We start from the raw sequence: 12,210 nt of genomic DNA on the forward strand, positions 1-12,210 counted from the left end.
AGTAATCCTAGCGATTTTGTTGATGACAGACCAAAGTAAATTTTCATTTTAGTTTCAGGTGTGAAACATGAGCTGTACAATCTGAGTAGTCCTGGCCTGTTGAGCAGTATATCGGAATGAAGCGTATCATTAAATAAGAAATTAACTCATGACCAAAGAAAATAGATTTTCACATTTGTAATGAGGTTGTTATGAGAAACTCCCCTTCAGGACGTGGCTACTTCTAGTCTCAGGCCCTGGTCTGGTTGAATGTCACACTGTGGTAGTGCGCGAGGTGTACGTGCCGTTACGAAACACCATCTCAGAGGCCATGCAGTCCTTGGGGAAATCCAGAGGGTTGCACGTCGCTTGTCTTTTCAAAGCCACAGCGCAGTAGTCCACCTGCTCCGCATCCAGCCCAGACTCCAGCCACCGGAAACACACAATGCGCTGGAAAGACCGCCGGAAGTTATCGGACACAAAGCCGTAGAGGATGGGATTGGCGCCGCTGTTGGCGTAGCTGAGGATGACGAACAGCTGAGTGACCATGGGGTCTGGGGGCCGGTGGAAAACGGTGACCAGCTGTACGATGTAGAAGGGCATCCAGCAGAGGACGAACACGGCCACGACCAGCAGCACCATACGGGTGATCTTCTTCTCCGAGCGCCGGCGTTGAAGCCAGCCGGCCTTCAGCCCCACCGCACGCATCCGGGCCACCATGAGGCAGTAGCACAGGCAGATGGCGCCAACCGGCAGCAGAAATCCCAACAGGAAGGTGTAGACCACGAACGCCTCTGACCAGGCCGCCTCAGGCCACAAGAAGTTACAATCCATGGCGCCGTCCTGTGCGGGAACAGTGTCTGCAAAGATAATGATGGGCAGGATGACGATGAGCGAGAGCCCCCACACGCAGACGTTGACCACCTTAGCAACGGTGGGTCTGCGGTATCGAGCGGCCTTGATGGGGTGGACCACCGCGACGTAGCGGTCCACGCTGAGCACGGTCAGGCAGAAGATCGACGTAAACATGTTGATACCGTCCACGCTGAGCACCAACCGGCACATCAAGGAGCCAAAGGGCCAGTGGCGGACGGCCGCCGACGTGGCCAAGAAAGGAACGCTCAGCATGAACAACTCGTCGGCAATCGCCAAGTTGAGGATGTAAATGTTGGTGGCTGTTTTCATCTTGGCGTATTTCAGAATTACGTAAATGACCATGGCGTTTCCTGTCAGGCCTACGCAGCAGACCAGCGCGTAGATGGAGGGGATGATGATTTTACTGGCATCCGGCTCCTGGTAGTAGTCCTCATAGTCCAGGCTAGTGTTGTAGGGAAGGCCTGTGGGATAGGACCCATAGTCCAGACTGCTATTGAAATCCATTGTCACTTATGGCCAGATCAAACAATGCTAGTCAACAAAGCTAGACTACGGTAAGTTGTCAAATGCGTTCCAGCTTGTGAAAATTGGGGGTCCAATGACATCTCAGTAGGAAAATGAGTGATGTTTTCAATGAGGCAGAAGTTAGATTAAACTAAACTGGTAGTAGTTGACGAGGTAATTACCTATTTTGTTGTCAGTGATTGGTTATTGGGTATTAGGTCTCCAACTTTTAGGAAGGACCTCCTTAAAAGTCTTTGTGTTGATGAGAATTGGCCTTAAACGTGGGAAATTTACAAAGTAATAGCCATTGAGTCATTTGTAGCTTTTGTGGTCTAGGTTTCTATTGATCTTTATGTCACGAACCCAAACCCTTCTAAGCCTGTGGCCCCAACGGACTCTAGAAACGCCAGAACCAGCTACTCGATCCACAGCTAGCCGGGATGTGCTGCTAGGACAAAAGTTCTGTGTCGACCTTGTGGCTTCTGTATCAATCCACAGATGTTTGTTATCTGTTCTCAGTTACTGTCATCCATGAAAGAAGAGGCCGTTCACTGTTCCCTCTTCTTTCCGTCCATATGTCCTTAATTTTCCTGCGTCCTGGGAATCTCGATGTTTATTTTGCTCTTAGAAAAACAGGTTGTGCAACAACCTCTCTCAGGGATGGACTCTGGACCAACAATGCCAGATTCATTGGTGATTAAATATACATCTCACTGCCCTTCTGTGGTAGTCGTAAGTGCAGAGTCCCGATCCAAAGCGGGGTCTGACCTTTCCACTCCATCCATTTGTTCCAGCAGATCAAATTACAATGAATATGAGTTTAAAGGTGGTGTTGTTCTGCTCCTCGGGTCATGTTGTGTCTCTGAGTCTGGTTCCTGCAGCAGCCTCTCCTCAGGATACATGATGCTCCTGTTCTTGGCCTGTGGGAAAACAAAGAGCTGTCACTTAGTCTGCCTTTCGAAAGACACAGAGCCTGACATCAAAGTAAGAACTGTCACAGTGTCGCATTTTCTGATGAATTCATAAGCCTGAAGACATTTCTGTAAACGATTCCTCGGCTCTGGAGTAAAATATTTACATAAAATTCACTGTACATCAGCCATAAATCACGTGCACCGCTGACTCTCAATGCACCGCGCAAGCATTGTGTCTATATGTATTATGCCACGGGCTCTCAGCAGCAGCAATGATTACCAGTAGGCCATTTGTGATAATTGCGTGGAGCAGGCAGCTCAGACTGCGGTAAATAGCCACGGATACGCATGGAAAAACCCACACACAAGATTTCTCTTATTAAAGTGGTCAGACTTCCTGCTGGGACTGTATGGATGTGAACACACTGACTGACATCTTCATTCGTATTAATGATCCACCTAACAGCCGGCACAGCTTTGTTAAACTACGACCTTCGCTCATGACATATAATGGACATGGAAAACATTACATTGTGTTGGACCTGTAAGAGGCTGGAAAGGCAAACCAGTAACAGACAGAAAGCAGGGCAGAAACAGTTAAAGAGGGAAGATATACAATATATTCCAAGGACTATCAGAGTATATGTCCTGTAAAGGCACATAAAGACAACATGAATAAAAGCAAGACTGTAAAAATAGGTTTCAAAGAGTTATTTGACAATCCGATCTAAAAAGATTAAAATTGCTCCCTTGAGGTTTAAAGCTCTAAGTAAATCTTTGGACTCAGACTGGGACTTCTTAGAGATGTCTCATTGAATACTCTGAAAGAGATTAATCATAAAAGGTAAAAGTTGGTTGGAAAATCACTTTTTCAAAAACTAAAAACTTAAGTTTAGAAATTTGCTTAAAATGGGCTTAAATTACATAGATTATAAAGCAGGTCTAGGTTCAAAGTATTAAAGCCTCAATGCACACAGCCTGTATTCAGAAACTGAGCGGTCAGGACATCTTGTAACTTTGTGATGTCATAACGTAGCAGTCAAACAAGCCCCGCCCACCTGGACCCACCATCCAATACTTCTAGGATTTGATTTCTCTAGGTTTTCTTTTTACTTGTTTGCTCTATTTTTATTGGATAACTCAGTAAACACTGACCTGTTGTTACTAAAGCTCCAGAGATACGCTGAGAGAGTAGACGAAAAACAACACTGAGATTGTTTTTATATCTTCTTATTGATCAATACTTCAAATAAACCAACAAAGAAGAGGGAAATATGGAGCTTTAAACAATAATATAACTGCAAACAACTGTCTTCAGTGTACATACTACAGTATATAGTAGAGTGATGCTCTCAATTTGTCTGGTCGTCTTGGCAGCCTGAGTCAGTGCTGCTGTAAATGCCCTGACAATACAAGTTCATATAAAAGAAAGCACAAGTTCATATAAAAGAAAGCACTGTTATTGTCAGTCTTCTCCATGAGCAGCAGAACTGAGGCCGTTTCACAGTGAACCGTGATGATGAATCTGACTCAGAGAAACAGCGTTTCATTCACAGAGGACAGATTTTTTGGTTATCTTCTATGAACACACACACACACACACACACACACACACACACACACACACACACACACACACACACACACACACACACACACACACACACACACACACACACACACACACACACACAGCTTGTTGCTAAGCAGTCCACAGCCCATCACAGCACATGATTTGCACACAACAGATGATCCTGCTGTCACCGTGTCACCGTCTTGTGATGCAGATTAGCTCATGGTAAATGATGACTGACAGGCAGAGACGGTTTCCTGACAGTCCCAACCAGGCAACTGACCATGTTTGGTTAATGTAATGTTTCCACATTACAGCCAACACATGGTGTGTAATTAGAGTCAGAGGTCTGCTCTGTTCAGCTGCTGACAAGTCAGTTCAACACTGAGCCTGGAGCATCACACCGAGGTTTCCTCTGTGCTTCCTCCTGCTCCAGCACAAATTATGATCTCACTTTGCTTTGTGCTTTGGGGGGAAAGTGAATATATTCACTCAGAACTAGATATTTACTGCTGTATCACAGAGTTGTTCGCTGCAGGTGTGATCAGAGTTAGGCAAGAAGAAAATATGTAGGAAAAGTTAAGAAGAGGCTGTACTCATCAAAGATGCAATGCAGACATGTCATATATGACTTACTGTATACTATGTTCCTATATCCAGAATAATGTTACCATATGTTACCTAAACAGTGCTATTGTATCACATACGCACTCTCTATATATCAAGATCTATAATATCTGTATAAGATGTTGTGACTATACTAACGACACAAGTTTATTATAGTGACAAACATATGAGAAAATCTACGTTTATGTTTTCCCATTAATTTTGATGTTTGTTTAAGTTCTAGAAAACTGCTCTCAGACTTTTGTCACTTATAATTTCAACATATATACAATATAAGCATAAACACAGGCCTACGAGATAGATAGATAGATAGATAGATAGATAGATAGATAGATAGATAGATAGATAGATAGATAGATAGATAGATAGATAGATAGATAGATAGATAGATAGATAGTGTTAACAATTAATGGACTATTAACATGCCCATTCTCATCATATAGTGGTATAGATTGATTGAATTTGAAAAGCTGATGCTTATAATAAGAAAAGGGGGCAATTCTATTGATTGTCTAACCTGTTCTTTGATTTTCTAACCTTTAAACTTTCCTAAACTGAAGGGAGCTTCAAAAAAACCTCTGTCAGAGTGCGAGTCCAGCTCCATATCTAAGTGGCTCTGACAGCTGCAGTCAGAGTAAAGTGCTTCTGTTCAGATGAAGCTCTAAATAATCTTGGAGAGGTGAGCTGCTCTGTGCAAACTGATGCAACACAGTCACTTTACTGAGACCTGGACCTGGTATCACCACGCTGCCCCCTCCCTCCCTCCCTCCCTCCCTCCCCTCCCGCCCACTCCCACAGAGCAGCAGCCAGTGTACCGAGGACCCCTGCACTGACTTCAGAGAGTCTGTCCACATGCAGCAGCTGCTGACCTGCAGCATGGAGCGTCCTCCTGAGGAAACATCAATGATGGATGAGGAAGATGAGGCAATCTGAAGTTTTTAAAATAAATCTTCCTCTCCTCAATAGGCTGCTCCCTCCCCCGCTGCCAGCTCCAATCAGGTCGGCCCCTCGTCGTCCTTTTGAAGTTGCATTAGCGCCGCCGTGTTATCGAAGGAATGCGTCAGTGTTTGTTTGAAATAACAAGAGGGAAACCAAACACAGCACTACAGTAACACTGTATAAAAACAGTATGATTTATGTAAATACTGCAGAGGAATTGAGGCACTCATGCAAATCACCTGCGCAGGAGAAGCAGATAAAAGCCCTGAAGCCTTTGAATTTTTCGGGTCCATTAATGGAGGAGCACTCAGGGTGAAATGTGGCTCTGTTAGTGAGTCCATCTGTCAGCCCAGGGCCGAGCCCGCTATTAGCAAAGACATGAATAATGTGAGCGTGAGGTCCTTGTCAAGGTCCTGTTAGACTAATTAGCCACCAAATCAATTAGCCACATTAAAAATGTAACGAGCGTTGTCTGGTGACTGCTCTGTAGTGTTTTTATAAAACAAACAAATCCAATTAAACGTGACTCCTGCTGACAAATGTCACGTCTCCACGACAACATGGTGGATATGAGTGACATGTGCCCTAATCATCAACAACACACAAACACAGACACACAAACACTGTAGTTTATAGTGACTTAGTCTCGCTCGCCAGAGAAGAAGGGTCTGGCTGGTCGGCCTATTATTCTGCGATCGGAGAAAAAAAAACATCGCTGTTTGGATTTCTTTCGTCCAATCACAATCATTGTAGCCGGTGCCATAGCAATGGTGCACTTGTAAAATATTGTTAGCCTTGCTAGTGTAGCCAATGTCATATCTGGCCCTCTGCGTTGTGTTTCTCACGGCCTGCCCTAGGTGGGGTTCGATCCCACAACCTCCCGCACCGGAGGCGACGATGCTAACCTCTTCGCCAAGAGGTTGACAACCACTTGGCAGGTTGGTCAGCACGTCTTTTATGGGTGGGGTGAGTGCACATCCGCTACACTAGCTCACTAAAGACAATGGGCCAAGCTTGATAGATCAAACTTTTGCTGTGGCCGGTCGGCAACAAGCCAGAACGTCCTTCTTGGACAGCAAATGGCGTAAACATATAAGCGATATCTTATATCGAAATATCCATGGCTCCTGTTGTCGTTTCCTTTCTCCGAGGAGACAAACTGCAACAGGAAGGTGGGAATTCCGCCGAGTCAATCAGAGGCTAATCACAGAAACGCACTTCCGTCAGGTCGGATTAATATTGACTAGCTATGCCACACACACTGTCACTCTGCCTGAGCACTGGAGTGAGATTATTGTCACCTATAGTTTTATTTTGTAGCAAGGCGACACCTAGTGGTTGTAGTGGTTATGACAGGAGCAGAAGGAAAAGAGTGGTACCGTTTTATAAAGAGTATTTTAAACAGCCACACCATGATGTCAATGTTGAGACTTTCTACTATCAATTCTCCTGTTCAATTTAACGAAAAAGTAATCAATTAAAAAATGAAAATCTAATAAAAAAATTGAAAAATGAAAAATTGAAAAATTTTGAATAAAAACTGTTAAAATCAATCAATTATAAAAACAGGCTGTAAATCTCTTGGGCCACTAGATGTCGCCTTCAAAATAAAAGTATTTGTAGCTGAACAAAACGACCTATGGGCTCATTTTCTACTGGAACACAGCAGATTATATTGTTCCTATACTGTCCACGGGCCGTTTGACATCTGTAACCACGTCTTTTCCAAATCGTTGCGAAGCCGTGACCCCTGGAAGCATCACAACCAGAGGCTGCTGCAGCTGCAGTAAACGGCCCATCTGGTTCGGCAGAGTTGGCACAAACAGAAATGGCAAGCTGTGTTAAAAGCAGGAGCTGTTCCTCCTGCTTTTTCCTATTACCACTTATCGGTAGGTGACAATGCTGCTCTCGCACTTTTTCTCATGTAGGGAAAAATATCTGAAGTTTCCCGGCTGGCAGGAAACAAGAGGACAAGTCTATATAACACCAGTGATTTCTGATTTGTTCTCACGCAGCTCTGCTCAGTGTCTCAGGAGATGTTCACTGTTTAGTTCCATCACCTTCACACGATATTTGATTTTTCCTTTGTCACAAACATCACCTCCTCTTCCTCCTCCAAGGCTTCGTCTAGCTGCCCTAATGATCATCTGACAAACCTAAAGGAGCGTTCTGTCAGACGCCGACAGTAAATTAATCTCCGGAGCCGAAGCTGAAATTGTTCCCCTCACCCAAGTGTTCGCCCTATTTCCATAATCATTGGCGCGGTGCAGGGAAAAATGAAGTGCAAGAGAGAGAGAGAGAGAGAAAGAGCTTTGAATCCTCATAGCCGCTTTCATTTGCATTCTCTCCGCTCTCCGCCGTGGAGGTTTTGTACACGCTGGGGCCCATTTTCATCTCATTTCATACAACGTATCCACGGCTCGCAGCCTGAAGAGCTGAGGTGGTCCGGCAGCATCTGATGGAGAACACACAACGGCGCTACAGAGGCGGAGATTTTAATGGCTTCACTGAGCTCACACTCATTTCTGCAAAAGCTCACAAATGCACACACTTTACTTGGAAGTTTTTACCCATAAAGTCCTGTGAGTTATGATGCTTTTCACTCACCAGTCTGATTGATCCCTTAGATCCGGGGACATTAATACTGATGACTATTGTTGCTATAGTAACGCAGAGGTTGGGACATTGGTTTCTGGGAATGCAGTGATTATACGGCGACAAACTGGATCTGCATCAGACAACACATTACATCACTCGTACTTGTACTTCTTTCCGATCATTAGTCAGATCGACAAGGGTCTTAACCAGACTAATTTATTCATTAATAATTTCCCAGCCGCACCAGAACATAACATCAGGAAGGCCACGGACTCTATCGATTGTGTTTTGTTTGTCAATGAAAACCAGGTTGACCTCAAAGTCTATAAAGATTGACCTGGGCGTACAGTGGAGGAAATAACTATTGAACACATCAACATTTCTTTATTCAGCGTATTTCCATTGCACATAATCAGAGGCGTTGCAACAGGGAAGGCAACCCAAGCAATTGTCTAGGGCCCCGAGCTGGAAAGGGGGCCCCCAGAGACAACCGACATTGGCCCGTATCAATGACTTGGTCCTTGTGAGTGTCTAAAAAAGACCTTGCGCATGACCACATAGAAGTCAGACCAGATTTTGTTATTAGCAAAATAAAATTTCCCAACTGATGAAATTGTAACACTCCAATCCATAAAAAAAAGTTATGGGCAATAAACCAAACCAATAATTTTGTTTACAGTAACACTTGAACTATGTGTCGTATTCTGCTTGAAGTGAAAAAGAACAGGTGTAGTAAAGAATACGGTGTATATGGAAATACCTGGCCACAGAATTAGCATAAAAACATGTTTTTATTTTTGTTTTCAGATCAGATTTCACATGCTCGTTCGTAAAACTGCTTAAACAAACTGTAGGAGATGTGACTGTAACTGTTTGTCATAAAAGTTAACATTTACTTATTAAAGAATTCACAATGTAGCCTACAGTTTTTTTTCTTTTTCTTTTTTTAAATCATCAAATAAACTTTGGAATTTGGAAAGAAAAAAGTCAGATGCTGTTTAAACAACGTTATTTTTTATTGTTATTAATCAAGTTTATCTTAATTTAAAGAATTCTGTGTTTTTATTTCTAGAAATCTCTCTTCTAAAATACCATTCCACATGGTCTCAGGGTAATTTCAGGATATTTGCATACGTTACATTAAGTGAAGTTATCTAGTAAGAATGAAAAGAATATGATGTAATGTTCAAACATTAAAACAAGAATTTTAAGCTTTTATCTTCTAAAAGAACTAAATTTTCTCCAAACATCAAATTTCTCTAATATAATGTTTTTGAGTAAGTTTCTGTTCAATGTGCTGATTTAATTATCTGTGGTTGTCGTGGTGAATTTAATTAGACCGAGCATCTTCCTGAGATCAGCTGCGTCTGCTGAGTTTGTTGCAGAGAAAAGAAAACGTTGATGTGTAAATTTCTTTTTATGTTTACTCGGTTCAAACCTTCACTCGACGTTAAATGAGGCCCAGACATAAAAGCTGCAGCGTAACAATGCACATCATTAGTTATCAGAGGTAAAAGCAGCAACAGCACCGCGGCCTCGGCTCCAGATGCCTCCAACACATCTCACACAGTTTCTCCTCCAGAGCTGCAGCAGGAGGACGTTTAATGTTTTTATTCTCCGTGAAGCCTTTAACACTGTCGGAGCTGTCACACTCAGGTAACACCCACTCCTCACGAAACACACTCTGTGACTCCCCTCCCCTGCAGTGCAAATCACAGTAAATACAAATATGAAAACTTGAATGAGCAACACTCTAATTGATTTAATTCAAGCTGTAATCAAGCTGCAATTGCACATGGCACTGGAGAGTTGAATCAACGCAAAACGTGCTCCGACCTCCTGCAGGTGCCTTCGCCCTTGAGACTGTCAGCTGGAGCATGCAAACAATTTCAGGGTAATCCAGTTCAAAACGCTGCACCACACATTTCACAGTTATGCCTGAAGACATATGGGAAAGCCATTAGGAACCTGTCTGGAGGAGTTCTGCCGGGTTTCTGCTTTGATTTAGTTGAAATGTCCTTTTTGTCGGGGACTGAAACCTCCAAAACCTGGTCCTCGGGTTCAAGTCTAGAACCAGGTCTGCAGTTTGTGCTAATAAACCATCTGAGGAGGAGCAGGCAAATTAAACCAGATAAAACTTTAAATGATGGAAAACAATAAATCTAATGATGATTTATTTTTGTTGCCATCTTGTGCCTGATTTTTCTGCATGAAAGTCTAGGATCTGATTGACCCTCAAACCAACCAAACCTTCAACGCACTCCTCCCTCTGTCCATATAGTACTCACTACAGCCACTATGTCGCCATAGGGGGGGGGGGGGTCGTAACTGTGGATTAAAATGAGCTGCTGAACAAGCGACCTATGAGTTTGTTTATTATTGAAGGACTCAACTACAGACACCCTATACCAACAAAACCTGACTACTGGACGCTCCAAAGTAGCGCCAAAGTCGCATTTTACTCCGGTTATTCAGATATGGAGTTGAGTTGTTATTGGGTTTTTCCATATTTACAGAACCTATTAACTCTAAATCAACCTGCTGAATGACTAACTGCGTGATGGCAGACTTTGATTTAAAGACCATAGAAGTAGCCATAAAACCAAATTAAAGCAGAAGTAAGCGATCCGGTGGTTTTGGCTAACTTCCTGTCAGCCGATGGAGTTAGCAGTCAATGAATCAATGAATTGCTTTTGTTTTCAAAATTGATTAAAAAAAACTTAAAAATCACCAGATTTTATAAAAACAACTTAAAGAAAGAAAGAACTGGGCATGTATCTGTCTGATGGTCCACTGGTCTTGGTGTCCTCACTGTGTCCAACAAAGTGTCACTGGTTAGAAACAAACAAACGCCCATGAGGCTTCTGGGAAAAACACACTGTCAGACTGAATAATTAGGTGAGAAAGAAATAGAGATCCAGTCGACCACATCAACAACTATAGGGGACACAAAGGTGTCCCTAAAAAAACTGCACACTTCTGGAGATTGGACACGTGAGGACACAGACGTTGTCTGTTTAGTGTTTTTTCAGGAACATTTTGGGATTTTATCACAATTTTTCAAATTATGCCTCATGTCTTTCTGGTTTCTTTTACACTGAATTTGACCCTTTTTTTTCCTTGATTTTTCTATTTTGAATAAACAGTTTTTTTCGTTTCTCAACCTGTTTCCCTGACGACGTGAAAAGACATCATGCGGGCTAGGAAGATAAAATATACTGGTATCCAAACATGTTTCCATTGAGGTGTGTTTGTGCTGATGGGGGAGGGGGGAGGAGAGTGGAGGTGGAAATGACATCTCAGCAGAACGCATTGAATATTTATAGTGTTGTATGCAGTCAGGCCGATACAAGTGATCAGCTGATCAATGAGCTAATTGACATGCATTGTGTTGAGTCCCAGTGGCCTGAACCATCTGTACTGAGTGGAGTCAGTGTATTTGCTGTTTGTACTGGTTCCAACCAACACAACATAGGCAGCTGTCTGGTTTTAATGAGCCTAGATGCCATGTTTACATTCAGCACTCTGAAATTACAACAGGACAGGACAACATGATGTGTCAGTGCATCATAAATCCTGCCAGAGGAAACTGCTGCAAATCGTCGCATGAGGTGTGAGCTGGAAATATGTCTCAGGTGTCAGAAATAGATGAAATAAAAATACAAAATTGAGAGGGTATTGGAAACAGGTAATGAACAGTGCTTGTTTTTTAGATTTAAAATTCCAAAAAATATTTCATTACCATATTTATTTATTGTTAATATTCTGCTAAAACATGGCAACACAGATGAAGCAATTCATTAAAAAAATTGTATAAAGTATATTTAACAATCTTACAAAACTAAACAAATTGTTAAATGATGTTATCGAGGTTGATATTGAAATTGTAAAAATCTTAATATTATTCTAAGTACTTGAACAAAGTTATGTAACATTTTACAACTTTTCAAGACCTTCATTGAGCCACAACTTCACAACGTATCAGCTTTTTATTCAAAATAATACATTATTATGTAACAATTTCTTAACTGTATAATTTAATCAGGAACTGTGAAAAGTTACAGTTACATTTACTTAAGAATTTAACTACATTTTCCCTTTCTGTAAATCTAATCAATTACAAATTTGTTTACTTTAGAATTCAGTAACTCTAAAAAAGAATAGAAAAATTACAATTACATTTTTTTAACCCAATATAAT

The 12,210-nt window shown here is 42.1% G+C and overlaps 1 protein-coding gene across 1 annotated transcript; it reads right to left on the bottom strand.

Annotated features, from left to right (window-relative positions):
* Positions 1 to 252: 252 nt before the first annotated feature.
* sstr1b (somatostatin receptor 1b) lies at positions 253 to 1,359 on the bottom strand (the record flags this gene model as incomplete). The annotated part of the gene is made up of 1 exon (XM_083993287.1): positions 253 to 1,359. The coding sequence occupies one exon, from the start codon at positions 1,357 to 1,359 to the stop codon at positions 253 to 255; it is 1,107 nt and encodes a 368-aa protein (XP_083849413.1).
* Positions 1,360 to 12,210: the final 10,851 nt, after the last annotated feature.

Source organism: Trachurus trachurus (genome assembly GCF_905171665.1).
Source record: "Trachurus trachurus genome assembly, chromosome: 18".
In the NCBI taxonomy this organism is placed as follows: domain Eukaryota; kingdom Metazoa; phylum Chordata; class Actinopteri; order Carangiformes; family Carangidae; genus Trachurus; species Trachurus trachurus.